The sequence below is a fragment of the Sciurus vulgaris genome (assembly GCF_902686455.1).
Source record: "Sciurus vulgaris genome assembly, chromosome: 3".
In the NCBI taxonomy this organism is placed as follows: domain Eukaryota; kingdom Metazoa; phylum Chordata; class Mammalia; order Rodentia; family Sciuridae; genus Sciurus; species Sciurus vulgaris.
This window is the reverse complement of record NC_136463.1, coordinates 61665076-61685046: the sequence shown is the minus strand read 5'-3', so window position 1 is coordinate 61685046 and position 19971 is coordinate 61665076. Positions and strand designations below refer to the sequence as shown.

General features: G+C 39.8%; 2 protein-coding genes and 1 pseudogene across 3 annotated transcripts in view; 2 read left to right on the top strand and 1 right to left on the bottom strand.

Moving 5' to 3' along the window:
* Positions 1 to 19971, top strand: part of LOC306656057 (olfactory receptor 1D2-like) — a 382885-nt gene that overhangs the window by 147003 nt on the left and 215911 nt on the right.
* Positions 124 to 1071, bottom strand: LOC306656066 (olfactory receptor 3A2-like; the record flags this gene model as incomplete). Its single annotated transcript, XM_079130943.1, is given in 2 exon segments — positions 124 to 639; positions 643 to 1071. Coding segments are annotated over 2 exon segments (945 nt in total).
* Positions 12263 to 17970, top strand: LOC306657956 (olfactory receptor 3A10-like; annotated as a pseudogene). Its single transcript has 2 exons — positions 12263 to 13045; positions 17002 to 17970. The product of its transcript is annotated as an olfactory receptor 3A10-like (transcript).

The following is a 19971-nucleotide window of genomic DNA, read 5'->3' as shown; positions in this document are numbered from 1 at the left end:
ACTGTATACTATTATCAGGTAAAGCATCCTTGGGAAACAAGATTGTTACTTCCTAACAAAAGTGGTCATGTTCAAGGCTTTAGGGAGGACTACTGTCATGGTCTCTACCTTCTTGAGACCCCTTCATGTCAGTGCTTGCTTTCCAGTGACCACCCTCCATAGAGCACCCTGCACATCTGGGTTCCTGAGACTGTAGATGAGTGGGTTCAGCATGGGGCTGACAACAGTGTTGAGGATGCCAATACCCTTGTCCTCGTCTGAAGCCTCCACTGAACCCAGCCTCATGTAGCTGAAGATGCCTGTCCCATAGAAGAGGCCTACCACAATAAGGTGGGAGCCACATGTGGAGAAGGCCTTCTTCCTGCCCTCAGCAGAGTGGATTTGCAGGACTGCAGCTGCCACATGGATGTAGGAGGTGACAATGAGAATCACAGGTGCACCTGCCAGAAGAATGCCCAGTCCAAATAGTAGCAGCTCATTGAGCTGGGTGCTGGAACAGGAGAGCTGGAAAAGGTGGGGGAGGTCACAGTAGAAGTGATTGATCTCACTGGGGCCACAGAAGTTGAGTGTGGACATGGCCACAGTATGAGTCAGTGCATTGGTAAAGGCACAAGCCCAGGATGCAGCCAACAGTAGTACCTAGACAGTCTGCCTCATGCGGGTACTGTAGGTGAGGGGCTGGCAGATGGCCAGGAATCGGTCATAGGCCATGGCTGTCAATAGGAAGCAGTCCACTCCCGCCAACAGATGGAAGAAGAAGAGCTGTGTGAGGCAGGCTGCATATGGAACTGTTTGCTTGTGGGACAAGAGACGATCCAACATTGAAGGAATAGTGACGGTGATGCACCCAATGTCCAGCACTGATAGGTTCCCCAGGAAGAAGTACATTGGTGTGTGGAGTTTGGGCTCCACCAAGATGGCTGCCAGGATGCTGAAGTTGCCCCCAACTGTGACCAGGTAGGCAAAGAGGAAGAATACAAAGACAACTGTTCGCAGCTCAGGTGTCTCCACCAAGCCCAATAGAATAAACTCAGTAACTGCAGTTCTGTTGGCCCCAGGCTCTGGCTCCATGAGTTTCTATAATAAGACATTCCAGAGTGGAAGGGATCAGCCTTGATTATTTAATTATTCAATAAAAAAAATATGTTGACCTATTTTCATTTGCTGCTCCATGGCATATCCCCAAGTTCTTTAGTGGGTTTTTTCTGTCATTCCTCAGGCCACACCTCACTTATTGGTTCTGTTCCTGCCTTCACCTCAGTAACCTTACCTGACTCCTATGTGCATTGCTGGAAGCCACCACTGCCTTGGACTTCCTTCTCCTCAAAATGTATTTAGGTCCTTTCTCACTTTGTTCCCTGAGGTCAACAAATGAAGTCCCACCCGCAAGGAACTATTTGAGATCTGGGAAAAAAATAATGCTAAAAATAAAAAAAGAACAGAACACAAAAATAGATCATAAATCATTATAGATCTGTTAGAAATAAAATAAAATAAATCTTTAGCAAATCTAAGGAAGAAAAAACCCAAAGATAAATAAAATTATTATGGTTCTTCCCCATTCCAAACTCCTTTTACTAAATTCCCATCACTCTTGAATTGTACACATCACAGCTCTCATCTCTGTTAACCTCTTGCATTGTCATTTCTCTATGGAACACACCTTCCCTCCACTCTGGGTTGCAGAGGAATTTATGTGTGATTTGGCTTTGCATTCTCAATGCCTGCCATAGTAGGTTATATACAGTAGAAATTGGGTATTTCTGAAATAAATGAGTGAGTGAACTTTGAAACTAAGACCATAAGATTAACAAGATCAGTGAAAGAGGGCATTAGATTGAGGGCTTTAGAAATTGGAAAAGTTTTTCTGAATAAGCTGGAGTTTATGCATGATGGTAAGAGAATTGTATGTGCTCAGGCATAGATGTACAGCTGTAGGAAATTCAGCCCTCTTTGTCTAGATGGGGGGAATATCTAAAGAATCATTTGGGAACAGTTAAATTTATCCATTCATATTTTCCTTTTCACAAAGCAGTCCCAAACATTTGGCAAACAGAAAGGGTAGGCTCTATGAATAAAAAAGAATAGGCAAGAAAATCACACATCAGAAAGCAGCTCTATAACCCTTACTCTGTAGAGGTGAATTTGTCTTTACCAAGATTCTAGGAACAAGCACCATCTATGCACCTAAGATTATGATGATGACCTTGAGTGAAGAGGTTCTCTTAGATTAAAATTTCTAGGTGTCCAGCATGAGCTTCAGGCCACCGTTATAGAGCATTCATGGCCCCCTGCTTTGACATTCCAGCTAAACCCTTTACCATCTGATGTGACTGCCTGATATAGTGCCCTGAGATAGAAGAGTTCTAGCCTTTTCTCTCTTCCGATGTGTTTCCCTGAGCAAGACTCTCCCTACAGAAACCCCTGTGAAATGAACGATTTGATTCACTCAGTAACAACTTGGTGCCTCAAGTTGCTGGAGACTACTCACCTTGTTGCAGGTAAAATAACCAGCATGGTTTCTGTAGAAGGGAAAGAAAGAATTTGAGGCACTGTTCAGGCCCTAGTCCCAGAGAACAAGGAAGGACAATATATAAGAAAATGAAAGGTAGATGAGATCATCCTGTCCTGGAGCTCCATCCACTGCAATGTTATGCCATGGGGACCTCAGAAATTAGCTCTCCCAGGGAGTAGAGGGAGTCTGGGGAGCCTCAAACCTATAAACAATCTAAGTGTCTAATGAATCCAGTAATGGTGCTTTGTGGCTTTGTGACACTTTTGATATTTCTTAAAAAGATTTTACACAATTCCCTACTTCACCCCTAATCTTGGTTCTATGGAGTAAATAAAGGGTTATTCATCTCATTTTTCAAACAAGGATAAGGAAGCCCAGAGAGTTTATGCATGTTTCCAAAGTCACCCATGGAGTTAATGGTAGTGCAAAAGCCAGACCAGCATCCCCAGACCAAATGGTTTATTTCTGGCCAGAGCGAAAGCTCTTAGCCAACCCCTAGGTTTGCCTTGACCTGGAGGTGAGAAGGAGGTGGAAGAAAGAGACAAAAGGGAGATGCTTTCTCCAAATGTGGTTTCATAATGAGTCCTCAGGAATGAAATTGTTTCCACCTTGTTAGTGGGGGCTGCTGGAATTGCATCTTGAGGGGGGAATCCCATAATGAATTTGGAGGTGATAGTAGAAGAGCTGAATTGAGTTTAGTGGGTTCTAGGATCCCCAGGGATGTTGCTGCATACTATGATTTTCTAGGTCTAATTAGAAGTTGAGGGTCCCGGTAATGAGATTAATGGGCAGATATTGTAGAAAGGTTGACTCTTCTTCAGTGTCCTGATCCATTTAAACCCTAATTTCTCTCCAGATGGAGAGTTTGCATTTCCCTTGCTATAGGACCCCAGCTCTTGATATTTACCCAGGGCAGCCTGGGGCAATATGAAGTACACTGGTGCGGTTGGTCTATAGTCAAACTAGTTTTTTCCATTTGTTAATCATGACTTAGCTTACTTAGGACCAGCTGCTGAACTTCTTGGTCATCAGTTTCTTCATCTGTGAAAACAGAATAATATTTCCAACCACCTGCATTGTTCTGAGAATTATAAAAAATAACATATGTAATGTACTTATAAATATTAATAGTAATGATCAAATAGCCTATCACTAATAGTTACTTTATTTTTGTGCATATTCTCACCTAATCTTCCTGACAAGTTTTTGATGAAGCTTGATTATTTGCTATACTTTACAACAGAGGAAACTGGGACTCAAGACAGTTATTAACTTACTTGATATTATACAGCCAGGAAGTGGCAGAGCTGGAACTCAAACCCCAAAACATGATTTCAACAACTTTTCCACAAGATTTTCCCTTCCCTCTTCTTTCAAATGCTTCAAAAGCAATTGAGGAACATCATCCCACCACTGGGGTTCTGTCTCTGTCCTCAAAACTCTGAGGGTGGTGTCACCCTCTGCAGCTCCTTCATGATGTAGTCCTGGACATCTTCACATACAGGATGCTGTTCAGTTGGGAAAGAGTTAGTGGCCACCTTCAGATGCTTGCCATTAGACTTGTCAAATTGCCTGGTACCTATTAGGCATGAACCAGCCTGGGGCCACATTCGAGGCATGCTCACTCTGGCAAGCCCAGACCTCAGCTCTGGATCCCAAGCCCAGTTAAAAACTGCCATCACCCATGGTGTAACTTTCTGTTTACTAAGCAGCTCCTGCCCATTATAGCATATGTTAAAGGCATGGTAATCAAGACAGGCCATGTTTGAGCAAAATTAGAGTAATGAACCAAAACAACACAATAGAGGGCCTATCAATAAAATGTGGAAATTTGACACATGGCATGGGTAGACTGCAGAGCAGTAGGAAACAGGTGCCTTGGTAAATAGCCCTGGGACAATCGAGGATCCATGGAGGAAAAGATGATACTCTCTTTCTCATTGCATGCTCAGAGCACAAAGTCCAGTTTCAGGTAGATGAGATGCTTACATTGCAGAGTAACAATGTAAAATCTTAAATATATTCTAACATATTAAATTCTAAAATATAATATGTTCTTAAATATATTCTATGGAGTATTCTTAAATTTTTAGGAGGTAAATACTTCTTATGAAGCCCCCAAAGCACTAATATCATTTTTAAAAAACTAAGAAATTAGCTTTAACTAAAATTTCAAACTATTTAATAAGTAAAACCACAAGTCATGTATTAAAATTATTTTGTAACATATAGCTATTCTGAAATGTCTAAACATATTGAAAACTTTTGTAACCAATAAGAAAAAGACAAAGACTCAAGAGAAAACAGGCAAAGCATATAAACAGAAATCTCACAGAAGAGGAAACAACAATGGTCAATGAACATACAAAAAAAATACAGAATTATTGGTAATCTAGCAAATGCAGGGTAAAATCACAAAGTAAATACCATTTTATACTTACTATGTTGAACTGAATGAAGAAATGATATAATATCAAGTTTTAATAAGAACAAAGAACAAGAAAAACTCTTACACACTGCAGTTGATACCATCAAATTGTACGCTGATGTCTCTCTATCTGATTATTTTTGTTTGATTGAATATACTTTTTCCCATTCATTTTTATTGCATTTTATAAATAAAAACTAATACAGGTGTAACAATATTGCATAGGCAGTAGTACTCTCAACTTGAGAATTAAATTACTTTCCCTTGGAACTCAGATAAACGTGGTGGCACTGGGAGGGTCCCAGGAAGTTCAACATATGTGAGAGGCACATTAGAAAATAATTTATTTTCTTTAAATCTGAGTTGCATTAATTCCATTCCTACTTAGAGACCTTAGAGAAATTCTTGAATGTGTGCATCAGGAAAGTGTGCAAGAGTATTTACAGAAGCAGAATGTCATCAAACAGAAAAGAAATGATACATCATGGAACACTGATGCCTTACAACACAATGCAGCCATGGATATAAATGAATAACAGCTATAGGAACTGGCGTAGAGAACCACACAAAAAATACTGAGTGAAATAAGCACTCCAAAAGCAAATGACTAGTGGCTTATCCCTCTTATACATACCTTTTATACAGAATTTGTTACCGAAGCTCTTTTCCTTGAATCTAGCATATTGGGAGGTGGGCCAAAGAGGAATGGCACTAGAAAACAAGATTTTTCTAATGTTCTACCCATTGTCACTGAACACGGGCATAAAAGCTTGGTCTGCCCTCTCCCAAGAAGCTCTATCATCCCCATGCATATTGACTCTGGTGGGATACAGTGCTGACAGGTTTGTCTGAATTCCAAGATAAAGTAATTCTGATTCTAAAGCTAAGAGCACCACTGCATGTGTAATGTATTATACCTCTATTAATGTTGTGTTTATGAAATGAATTAAATAAAATGCATGGGCAAAGTATTATTAGTCAAATAGAAAAATAATCAGAAAAACAGACATAGAATCTTTTAGCACTATGGGGACCTAAAGTGTGGGGATTGTTGCAACCTCATGCTCTTGAATAAAATCCACATCCCTATCAACTATATGTAAATATCACCATCATCACCATCATCACCATCATCATCATCATCATCATCATCATCATCATCATTGTTATCCTTATCATCCTCAAAAGTACTGATATGGATTAAATTGTCTAAAAATACAAAGAAATTTGCTTCCCTTCACCACATGATCTTTATTACATGAGGTCTCTGAACTTGCCATGTTTACCAAATAAATGCCTTTTTCCTTTTCTTTCATAGTTAACTACATTAAATACCTCTGTTGACAAACAAACCACCATTTATTGTCACTTGTATTCTTGAGAACTGCCACTCTGACTGGAGTGATTTAAAACCTCAGAGTAGTTTGAATTTGCACTTCTCTAATTGGTAGAGATGCTGAACATTTTTCATATATTTTGGACTATTTATATTTCTTCCTCTGAGAATTATCTGGTCAGTTTTTGGTAATTCATTGATTAGGTTTTTTTGGGTTTGTACTAAGTTTTTTGAGTCAGAATGGCAATTATTAAGAATACAAGTAATAATAAATGTTGGCAAGAATATGGGGAAAAAGGCACACTCATCCATTGCTGGTGGGACTGCAAATTGGTGCAACCACTCTGGAGAGCAGTATGGAGATTCCTCAGAAAAATAGGAAAGGAACCACCATTTGACCCAGTAATCCTTCTTGGTATATAATTGTTATGGTTTGGATGTTATGGTTTGAGGTGTCCCCCAAAAGCTCACATGAGAGACAATACAGGAAGGTTCAGAGGCGAAATGATTGGGTAGTAAGGGTCTTAACCCAATCAATGAATTAATCCCATATGGGATTAATTGAAGTGGTAGTGTGTGACTGGAAGAGGTGGGAATTGAGGCATGACTGTGGGGTATATATTTTGTATCTGGAGAATGAAGTGTCTCTCTCTCTCTCTGCTTCCTGATGATGCAAGATGTTTTTCCTTGCTATGCTCTTCCACCATGATCTTCTGCCTTACCTCAAGCCCCAAGGAATGGAACCAGGCTTCTATGAACTAAGTTCTCTAAAACAAATTAAACCTTCCTCCTCTATAATTGTGCTGGTCAGATCATTTAGTCACAGCAGTGAAAAAGCTTCCAAAAATAGTATCCAAAGGATATTGTGACAGTGGTGCAGTCAAATTAATGTTTATAGAAACCAAGTTCACAATAGTAAGCTTTGGAACAAAGTCAGGTGTCCTTCAAACAGAAAATGTGGTATTTTATACCAAATGGAACATTACTCAACCATAAAGAATGACTTTATAACTTTTGCAAGTAAATGAATGAATCTAGAGACTATCATGCTAAGTGAAAAAGCCAGTCCCCTAAAACCAAAGGTTGAATATTTTTGCTGATGTATGGAACCTAATGCACAATAAGGGGGATGAGAGGGAGAATAAAAGTTCAGTAGATTAGATAAAAGGGAATGAAGGGATGGGAGAGGGAATAGGAAAAAGAAAGTCAGTGGAATGAACCAGAAATGATTTACCTATGTTCTTATATGACTACATCATAGTGAATTCCACAACAGTGTACATACAAAAGAATAGATTTCTAATAAGAATAAGATATATTCCATGCTTGTATAATTATATTAAAATGAATTCTATACTCATGTATAATTACAAAGAAACAATAAAATAATAAAAAATCAAGTTGCTAGTCAGAACTCCCTTACAACAAAGATACAGAAAATCATGTAGGAGATATGAAGACTATGTGTTTCTCTTTCTCTTATATAAAATATAAGTAATTCAGTCATTTTGTTTTGTCATGAGATAACAGGAATCTAATCTTGTGAATGTGGACTATTAATGGATGAGACACAAATTAGAGGGTAAAAACTTCTCAGGATGTAGGACAATAATCAGAGATGCAAAGAGATGGTTGCATTATTGATAATAGTGAAATATTGGGAATTAAATGTCCATTGCTTAAGTGAATTTTAACACATGCAAATTATAGCAGATCAGAAAATCATAACATTTTGAAGAATGTCATATTAAATGATGCTCAATATAAAGATTGGTTATTAAGAAAGCTGAAAATAAAATTTTACTCAAACCCTTGTATTTTCATGGAAAAAATAAAATATTAAAATGCATGTGTGTGAATGTGTGTACATTTGCAAACAGTCATGGCATCCAGAGACACAGTGATCAGGGGATAATTGGTTAACACACTGACTTCTTCATGGGGCAGTAAACTCCATGTGTGCAGGGACCATGTCTGTTTTGGGTCATGTCTTGACTATCACATTGCCTGACTGAATTAATGGTTGCTCAATAACTGAATGGCACATTCCCATCTCCATTAGAGAGTGAGGAGTAGCATCTCCTTTCTTAGTAGCTAAGAAGTTGACTCAGCAGCTCAGTGGAAGAATGGACTAATGGTGGCTGAGCTTCACTGGAGCCTGTCCTGTTTAAACAGTTATACCCTCATCCAGGAAGCACCAGCTGTTATGCCACATGCCTACTGCTCCCACTCCCACTCCCACTCCCAGTTCTTATAAATATGAACAGTGTTTGTGGGGGTGGAGTGCCTCTCTACTGAAAAGCTTGCCATTGTGTGTCCAGTCTAGTGAGGCTCACCCTGGACTTCATTCTGTGTGGGACAGGGAGGTACAGGGGATCACTGTTTTCTGTTACCTTTGATTTGTAAATGTTTCCACCATAAGTCATGTGGTTCTGTTAGTTTGTGTGTGTGCACATGAACACACATACAGTTTTGTATAAAAGGGGGACACAATACACTTGTACTTCTTGAGATTCCTGTGGGTTCTTCACATAGAAATATGCAAACACAGGAATGAGAGCCAACAGTGTCTGGGATGGAGATAATTGAGGGTCACCAGCATGCATTTTCCTTCCGATTGCTGTGAGAGTATAAAGGAAGGTCACCTGTCCCAGACCCCAGAGCTTATGGAGGATTTCCAAGAAAACATAAGACCTGAAATTGGTCTTCCCAGATTGAGCTTCCCAGGTTACCAGTTTGTGACAAATGGAAACCTCTAGGAAGAAAACAAGCCTTTGTTAAGCCATTGGAAGGAAATACATATGACGGGTTCTGTTTGGTTCCTGTAACCTAGAGGTACTTCCACAGACAGCTGTCAACAGGAATCTCAACTCATCCTAATTCTCTACCAACCCCTCTTGGCCTGTGACAGCTTTAAGCCAGTGGGAAATATTTATTAATGAACAAGGAGTTGTTAAAATTTATTTTGCTGCCTAAACTCACTTTCAGGATTTAGTAAAAGTACGGTGGACCTGGTCTAGAAGATGCTCTAAACCTTTATGATGTTGGAGGCATGAGGCTGGAAAACATCTAGAACCAGATGGTACAGTTGTACCATGGTTCACATTGTACCATGAGAGCAGAGAAAAAGGGAAGACATTTGTTTGAGATAAGAACAGAAGCTGGATTTGAGGATGGTAATGTGATGTGAGGTGACCTTGAGAGATGTTGGCAAGGACACTACTCCAAGGATGAACTAGGAGCATATCTCACCCAAGACTCCACCTTCCTCTTCTTCCCCTGTTGTAGGCAATGCTAAAGGGTCTCAAGTCACTTCCTCTTTTAAAATGCCAGCCTGGACTAAACCAGAAACCCTAAATCTCATCTCTGTTTCCAACACTGCATGACTTCCTAGACTGTAAGAGTTTTAAGAATAATTTTAACTCTATAAAATGCTGAGAATAAGATTGCTGATTCTTAATAAGTGTTCTAAAACCCATATGTAAAATAAATGAATAATTTTTTCTGTATTCATGAAGGTTGTAACTGGAAACAATGAGAAAGTTCAAAACAACTTAAAGGTACTGGAGATCATTATCTGTTTGGAAAAGGCAGTTGTTTACCTGACTCTGGGTCCCCCTAGAAGGCACTAATTTCTGAAGCCTCCCAAGGGGTAACAATGTGGAGGAGAAAAATACCAATGTGGAAATGATGTGAGCAAAGTTGTTTGTCCCTATGTCCATAAGTCCTTTGTTTCTGACAAGTTCTGCTTCTGTGGAGTCCACTGGGCTAGCATGACTGTTTCTCTTCTTTGCCCATGATGGGCCTGTTAAATTCTTCTTAACAAGGTGAGTGCCTTCCCAGACCCCTAGCTGCACACTCACAACTAGATTGCTATGAAAGCAAAGTTCTCTGGACTCTGGAATGGCTTTTCCTTCCCTTAAAAGAGCTACAGAGGGACTTGGGTAGTTTTGAGGGAGCAGAGAGAGGCAGAGTTAGGGAAGACTATGTTTTTGAGCCACACTAACTGGGAGGATGGCAAGCTTTAACCAAAATAGCTCAATGAAGAGCAGATGGAGTGGAAAGAGGACAGTTAACTTTGTAGAGTCTGAATCAGAGGTAATGGTAAGAACATGTCCATGCAGAAAGGCCAGACCCATAGATGGCAGTTGACCCTTTATGGACCAGAGGGCACTATTCATCAGGGCACTATTCATCTCTCACAGTCAGTCCTCTGTCTCTGCAAGTTCCATATCCATGGAGTCAACTCATCATGGAAAAATATTTGGAAAAAAATCGCATCTGTGCTCAACACATACAAAATTGTTTTCTAGTTATTATCTAAATGATACAGTATTATAACTATTTACATAACTTTTACATTGTTTTAGGTTATATATAACACACACACACACACACACACACACACACACACACACACACATATATATATAATCTAGAGACGATTCCCTTTTTCCCTGGGGGAATCTTTGACTCAACCCATTTTCTATGTGAATTAGGTTCCATGTGAGTTAATTAAATATCTACCACTCTGGCAGAGGTCAAGATGGATCACCATGTATTTTGTTGGGGTGACCACTTTGGGGCTAAGCAGTGGCCCCCACACATGATTATCATTCATGACTCTGCAACTGATTTTTCTAGTCATCAGGCCCATGATACTACATGGGTTACATGATAAGTAATTAGATCCAACAGAAAGAAGAGCAAGAAGCCAAGCGGTGGTAGAACTGGAAGCAGAGTGGAATTCGGGGTCTAGTTCTCTGCTTACTCAAGACTCCGTCTGGGAGATATCAGCTAGATATCCATTGAGGTAACTGTACTACTGTGCATCCACTCAGCCACCTAGGGACTTAAACCTCAGAACTCTCAGTCTTCTTAAAGCTTATTTTATTGTCTTCATATTTAGTAAAATGTCACTACTTTGGACCCCAAATTTCCTAGGTTCTATATGAAGAAATACAAAACAATCTTACAACTTCGGAAATCTAAAAGGCTTCAATTTGGAGCGGGAAATATCTTCAATGATGTGTCTTCATGCAGTTTGACTGATTGTCATTGCATTTTTACCTTTTTCTGACAAGTTCAGGTGAAGTCTCAAGGTTTCACAAGTTACTCTTTTAATAGTCTGGGCCACAGTAATTGTCTCACTACTGCCATCACTCACAGTCAGTCCTCTGTCTCCACAAGTTCCATATCCATGGAGTCAACTCATGGAAAATAATTTGGAAAAAAATTGCATCTGTGCTCAACATGTACAAAATTGTTTCCTAGTTATTATCTAAATGATACAGTATTATAATTATTTACATAACTTTTACACTGTATTAGGTTATATATAACACACACACACACACATGCACACACACACACACACATATATATATATATAAAATCTAGAGATGATTTAAGTATGTGGGAGAATGTGCATAGATTACATGCAAAACTATCCTACTTTATCTATGGGTCTTGAGCATCATCTGCCAGTTTTGGAGTCCTGGAACCAACTCTTGAGGTTACCATCGGATGACTATATGATGACATGCATATGTGGAGTTTGTGGGGATGCAGGTTATGGGGAACATCTCTACCCCCTTCTCCCAAAGCTTCCCTTTCATCCTCTGGGCTCTTGTGCACCCCCAACTAATATCATGCCACCACCTTCAGACTTGTGGTTTCTTTACTGGAACTTTGGTCTCAGGAAAATTGTCTCTTCCTCTAAATTTCAAATGTCACCTTTGTTCCTCTTTTGATCAGTTCATCTGTCTCTGTTTGTGTAGGTTCAATGCCTCTGTTCTTGCCCATTGAGAGTCAGATTTATGAAGACTTTTCTTATTACTTCTCAGTCTTTAACTTTCTCCTCCTTAAACTGTGTGTCCTTACTCTCCTGGACATTGCCACACTTGGTGATAAAGATCTCATTCTCCTTTTACCACCATTGGCACCCTCCAACTTTGCTCCAACTACTGCAGGTGGAAGAGTCATGGATCTGGGAGCCTCAGGAAATGATTCACTTGTGACCAAGTTTGTCCTGCTGGGCTTAACAGAGACTCCAGCTCCACAGCTCCTCTTTGCATCTTCCTTCTTCCTTATGTAGCTACTATTCATGGTAATTTTATATCCTTGCCATCATCTTTATGGAACCCAGACTTCAAATGCATTCCTGGGAAACTCATCTTTCTTCATAGATGTCAGGAGCATCAATGTCACTGTCCCTGCCACATTGAGGCATTTTGTGTCCCATAAAAAAACCATTCATTGTAGAGCATGCCTTTCACAACTCTTCTTCCATCTCCTCCCTGGGATGGACTGCTTTCTGCTGACTGTCACAGCCTATGACTACTATCTGGCCATTTGCCAACCTCTGACCTACAACACCCATATGGGTTGGGAATGTAGAAAGGAGGCAGGCACCACCTTTATGTGTCTTTTCCTTCACCAATGCACTGATGCAAACTGTTGCCTTGTCTACTCTTAAATTCTGTGGCCCCAACGTGATCAATCACTTCTTCTGTGACCTCCTCCAGGTCTTCCAACTCTCCTGCTCCAGCACCCAACAATGGGCAGTTGCCTTTTACAGCAGCAGCCTTCATGGGTGTGGCCCCCTTGGTCCTCATCATGGTGTCCTATGCCCACAAGGTGGCTACAGTGCTATGAATCTGCATTGCTGAGGGCAGGAAGCCTCTTCCACATGTGGCTCCCACCTCACTGTAGTGGGCATCTTTTATGGAACAGGTGTCTTCAGCTACATGAGACTTGGTTTTTTGTAGGCTTCAGACAAAGACAAGGGCATTGGCATCCTCAACACTATTGTCAGTCCCAGACTCAACTGACTCATCTACAGCTTCAGGAACCCTGATGTGAAGGGTGCCCTGCAGAGGGTACTCACAGGGATATTGCTCCCCAAGTGACATCACCTGCCTCTGGACTTACCAAATGTCATGGCTCTACTTAAGCTTCTGAGAAGCTTTGTGATTACTGGAAGTAGAGTGTGGGTATGATGGAATGGGGTCAGAGACCAGCTCAGGAGGAAGGTGCAGTAAAAATGATGAGTCGTCACTTACACCTCAACTGCCACGTGCCTGCCACTGTTCCAAGGGAGTGGCCTCTGTTAGCGCATTCAGTTCCCATAACCTTTTGAGTTAGATAAAAATGTACAAATTGTGTATTATAAAACTGAATCTCAGTAGGTTTGAATAATTTGCTAAAAGTTACAAAGCTAATGAATGTCATAGCTCGGATTTGAGCCCAGGTGTGAGCTACCCCTGTAATTATCGCCTGTCAACATTGTGTCCAACAAGAGAAATAAAAAGTTGTACTCCATTTGTGTACAATGAATCAAAATGCATTCCGCTGCCATGTCTAACTAAATATAATAAACAATAAAAAAGTAATAAACTATTTGTAGGAGAAAGGGTATCTTAAAGTGAAGAGGTTGGATGGACACTATAGAGTAAAAAATTATGAAAAGAACCCTGAAAATGTGATTAGGAAGTTTTTATTTCCTTAAAAAATTTGATTTGTTCCAAAGCAACTGGTTCAGGTTGAGAAATTATAGATTATCAGTTTTAAGAAATAAACCTATAAGAAGAAAGAAAATTAAAAACCCAATTCTGAAAGAACAGACACTGTTTAGGAAAACCACAAGGAGGAGGTCAAATATCTTCATACTGGACCATTGACAACAAAAAGTAAATCTGATACAGTTCATTAGAGAAAGGCATTTGGCTAACATGGAAAAATCTCCTTGACTGAATGGAGATCTTTGTTACCCCTGACTTAAACTTGAAACCAGCCCCTCTCTGCACATTGCTATGAGGAGGAAGACTTTATTTATTGATTTTGTAGTTTTAAACAACTGTTTTCATAATGCATAAAAATGTGTACTTATTGAAAAGTTAGAAAATACAAAAAGAGCTGAGTGTGGTTGCATGTGCCTGTAAATCCAGTCCCTCAGATCACAAAGGAGGATCACAAAACCAACCTCAGCAACTTAGCAGGCAAGGCCTTAAGCAATTTAATGAGATCATGTATCAAAATAAAGAAAAACAAAACAAACAAAAAAACCACAAAAAGGACTGGAGCTGTGGTTCAGTGGCAAAGCACCCCTGGGTTAAATCCCCAGTATGACCACCACTAGCACCAACAAAACCATACACCCAAAGAACAAAATAAAATTTACCCACAGGTTGACCATTCATAAATAATCATTATGAATATTTAGCATACATGTGTTAAAATTTTTAATTCATAATATATATTTACAAAGAAAAATTGATCTACATCTAAAACTGTAAATAATAATGTAGTTGAATACTTGACATTAAATATAGGCCTTCTTCATCTTTTTCTGTGGTTTTTAGTATTCCTTTGAATGGATGGAGTAAAATGGATTTAATTACCTTGTATTAGTGAACCTGGGTTGGTAAAAATAATCTGGAATGCTGAAACAAGTGTTCCTGTACATTTACCTGGGTAAACTCTTCTAATGGCTAAGGATGAAATCTTTGAGTGGAGTTTCCAGTTCTCCAAGGCACATGACAATATTTGGCCAGATTGGCATTCAGAAGAGGTTGAAAAATTGACATTTCCAATGACTGATTACTTCTGTCCTTGTCAATATGATATGGCAAATATTATATCTCAGTGCTCAGTTAAATGTGTGTGTCTATATAGTGAAATTCTAGGAGAAAAATCATATAAAGATGTTATATGTCTATATTTCTAATTTTTTAAAAAATAAAATGGCAAGTGCTCGTAACTAAGGAATGAGGAGATGAAGATGAAACCATGGGTTGGGTATTTGCCAAGTTGATAGGGAGGCCATTCCAGCAGCATGTGACCTCTTCCCGGCCTATAGAAGAATAAATGACTGAGTGATATCAAATTCCAGAGTTGGTATTGAGCTATAATGATGAGATTTTCACTCTGAGTCACTGAAAGGGAAGAGAAAATGAAAGTATATACCTAAACTACATATTCATAACATGGCAAGGGCCCTGGCACACAGCAGGAATTGGCTGAAGAAGAATAAGCCCTCTTTCCAGAACAAACTTTGACATATGTGACCATAGTCAAATTAATTTTTTGAACTTGACTTTTCTCATCCATCTGGCAATAGATAGCCAATAGTTTTTGTAGAAAAGGACAGATGGATGTGTTGGGAGTGCAGAGGCTCTCCAATGGTAACCTATTAGCATAATCTATGCTCTGTGTTTTGTGCTACTGATTCTGAATGGCTCTCTCATGATTCAGGACAAACTACTCATCTTAATGTTTCTTGTTCCTTTCCATATATGAAAATACTGGAATGATTCAGGTTACTATTATCTATGGTGTAACAGGAGGGCAAGCTCCAGTAAAGATTGGACTGCATAAGGAAAACCACATTGAGAAGTTGGCATGATGAGATGGGGTTGAGAATCAAGAGTTGAAATTTTGATGTATGGAGGGGATCACTGTTCTTGAAAAAAACAAAAACAAAACAAAACAAAACAAAAAACTAGCAATGGAGCAAGGGTGGCCCAGCATATGCAAGAATCCAAAAGAAGGAGGCCTCGAAGACACTTCCCCAGTCATACCTGGGATCACTCCTCAACAATTCAGGTGCCCAGACACATGTGATGGAGTGGAAACCACCCCAATACTCTCTGGGACTTCAGTTCTTCTCTATTCCCTTGGAGAAGTTCCTGATTCCTCCTCCCTAACATGCATGCACAAAATCATCTGTATTCCTGGTGACATTTATTAGCAATACATCTTTCCAGTTTCTCAGCCCAAGAACTTTGAAATAATTTTTGTACCTTCTCTTCCTCTCACACCTCATGCCCAGTTTTTAGGTTTATCATCAAAATATACCCAGAATACTATGATATTGAACAAATAAGTATCAAATGAAAGGATGAAAGAGTAGGGTCTTGACCTCTGTGAATATTGTACACATCCTTATACCTAAAACTTCAGAAGTTCCATTATTTTCTTTAAGATACGCAATGTCATTAATAAACCCTCAATAACAACATTTGAGCGATATATCATTGAAGTATAGGCTAGGAGTCAGATAGTGCCAGGTTTGAGAAACAGTTCTCTAGTTTGATGACTTTAGCATCCTTATTAAACCTCTCTAAATCTCAGTGTCCTAGTTACATAGAAATCTTAGTAGTTACTCTATAAAGTTTTATGAGAATTTTAAAAATGAAGTGTTTATACTCAGTGTATACACCTAAAAATGTTAATATTTTCCTAAATCCCCCTGTTCCCTCTTCTCTTTTTCCTTAATCTTTTTCATGTCTCTTGATTTCATTGGGTCCTGTCCTCCTTCCATTCTACTTTATGTTGCTATTCTCCCTAAGGTATGTGCTTTCTATAACCTCATTTATTTATTATTTTTTTTCTCTCATCATAGGTGACATTCAGTCACCAGACACTGATGTGGTCTCAATAGCTGTTCAAATACTGAAACTTTACCATAATGCGTTGGTAAATGGCCACAGTCTTGGCTCCCTGGAATGGTTCCCTTTACCCCAGGACCTTCCATGGGAATCCCTAGATCTCTCCCTGAACCAGTAACTAAAGGGCAAAAGTCTGGCAGAGTGGGGCCTTTGGGAACCTGGTCACTGTCTAAGTTGGTATCCATTCTGATATTAGATGTTCTAGCCACAGCACTCCACCATCTAATATGCATAGAACATATGCCTAGGTTGTGCCATTCTCCACCCTTAGCAGGTCTGAGTCTCCTCCTCAGTACAACTCTCAGCAGTGGACTAGGGAGTGTGGTGCCTGGGGGAACAGGAGTGCTGTCACTGCGTTCATCCTTCTTGGACGAAAAGAAAATAGAGAACTGCAGCCCATGCTTTTTGTCATGTTTTACCTTTGCCCATGTAGTCACATTTGGGGGTAACTTTAGCATCCTGGCTGCCATGCTTGTGGAGCCCAAATGCACACCCCCATGTACTACTTCCTGGGGAATCTGTCTCTCCTGGACATTGGGTGCGTCACTGTCACTCTTCCTGCAATGCTGGTGTGTCTTATAGCTCCCTAGTGCCTGCATTTCACAACTCTTCTTTTTCCACCTTCTGGCTGGTGTGGACTGTCACCTCTTGACAGCCATGGTCTATGACCACCACCTGGCCATCTGCTGTCCCCTCACCTACAGCACCTGCATGAGCTGTGAAGTCCAGGGTGCTCTAGTGGGCATTTGCTGTACAGTCCCCTTCATCTATGCTCCCTCAACAGTGGTTTTGCCTGTGCTTGATTTCTTTGGTCCTAATGTGGTCAACCACTTCTACTGTCACCTCCATTCCCTTTAAAGTTTGCCTTCTTCAGCATCTACCACAATGAGGAGCTACTATTTGTGGGAGCCACCTTTATGGGGGTGATACTCATGTTCCTTATCTCAGTATACTATGCCCACATTGCTGCTGCAGCACTTTGGATCTGCTCAGCTGAGGGGAGAAGGAAGGCATTCTTCATGTGTGGACCCACCTCACTATGGTCTGTATCATTTACTGAACTGGCTTCTTCAGTTACACACACCTGGGTTCCATCTCAGCCTCAGATAAGGACAAGGGGATTTGCATCCTCAATACTATTCTCAGTCCCATGTTGAACCTGGTCATCGAGAGCCTCCTGAACACTGAAATGCAGGGCACCCTGAAGACTGTGCTGGTGGAGAACAGGCCCCAGGCATGAGCAGACAAGGATATCAGAATATCCCTCCCTCCTTGAGCACCCACCTAACTTGTGTATACTGAAGACCTGGGTGTGGGCAGGGGAAATCTTCAGCATTGAGTCTAATGGGTCAGCGTTGACTTGGGTTGAGGATAAAGGCTAAAGAGCTTAGGTAAAGGAGTATCTAAGTTTCAGATAGAAAATGGACTAATGAGAGAAAATTATCATGTGGGCTAGGAAATGGAAGATGAACTATTTGTGTGTGTTTTTTTAAAAAAATTAAATGCCTGCTCAACTGACATATTAAAATGTTAATAAAAATAAAAATGCTTGCCCCCATTTTTTATAAATATTATTTGGTCTATTTAAAAGATCTGTTGTTAAGAAATAACTCTAGGATTGTGATGTTAAATTGGGGTTTGACCTATTCTCTAGGAGCAGAGTGTTGGTACCTGTACAAGCATCCTGCCAATACCTTCAGGACAGGATCATCAGACTCCTATTTCCAAAACCAGGTGTCCCTTCCTAACTCATCAGTAGTCAGAACACACTTAAATGCCAGTGTATGAACTGATTCTCAAGACCCTCCTCCAAAAGCAAGAGAACGTTTCATTATGTCAGGTGTGTAAGGCCCTCCATCTTTCTTTCCTGGACCTCCAACTCAATTTTCATCTCCCAACCACAGCCTCTTTCAGGTGACTCATGTGACCCTTTGATTGGAGTCACTGCTCTTAATCTTCTCTGTGACTCACACAGCAGGACAATGTCAAAATAATTTCTGTATTTCTTGCAGCTTCTTTTGCTCTCCTCATCTGGATCACAATCTCCTTCAGGGCAGATTCCATGTCTTATATTATACCATGTCCCCCAAACACCCAACAGAGAGTCAAGTAGATAGATAGTCCATATTCCAGCAGTCGTGTGGATTAACTGATAGTAGGAAACATGACCTATAAGAAGAAACTTATCATCTGTTAGAGGTCAGTGAAACTTCTAGATGTTTTCACAACACCCTAAAAGACCCAATACTGAGACAATATAAAGATATAAAGGAAAATTTTTTAAAAAAACAAGTTTTCTTGTGATGCAGCAAAACAATCATTGTATTTGGAATAATAGGTAGTTTTTCTGACTGCATAAACTTCATTATCAGTTCTTAAAATTAAGAAAAACTGCCTGAAGCTAAAGCTGAAAAATATCTCCTTGCAAACAACAGAAAAACAGCACTTAGTTGGCAAAATCTGAGCACAGAGCATCTTATTGCATCCAAAGTCTGGGGGAATATATTACAGAAGTGGGATAGTGATAATAAATAAGTGATCATAAGCTAAGCAAAAGTATTTATTTTTCTTTAATTCTTGTTCTAAAGTGAATGGTGTCTAACTCTGCTATGCATATATGAGTAATTTGTGTTTCATGAAATAAATTGAAATAAAAAGCATAATTTTGTTTAAAAAAGAAGAACTTCATTATTGACCTGAAAAGATACATAGCAGATATTGATAAATTTAGGAAATGATGATGATGTGGCATCTGAATGTGGAGAAGAACATCCTGGTGAATTGCATCCATTTGCTGGTGGTGGTTCCTTCTATGGAGGGAAATAGATCTGGAAGGCACTGGGAAATGGAGAAGGACTATTAAATTTTATCCCATTTACTCTGATATTATTTGAAGTTTTTCACAAAATTCTATAATTTAAAAAAAGAAGTTAAATTTTTAGAAGTGTTAATGGTGGGGCTGGGGTTGTGACTCAGTGGTAGAGGGCTCGCCTAGCATGTGTGAGGCCCTGGGTTTGATTCTCAGCACCACAGTAAAATAAAATAAAAGGTATTGTGTCCACCTACAACTAAAACACACACACACACACACACACACACACACACACACACACACACATATAAGTTGCGAATGGTCAAGGTGTGGGAAGGAGTAGAGTGAGTTGACAGGTGGTGTTTTTTCTAGTCTTCGAAGTGTCTGCTGTCATCCTCACTTTTGAGAAAACTAGTACATTGGCCTCTC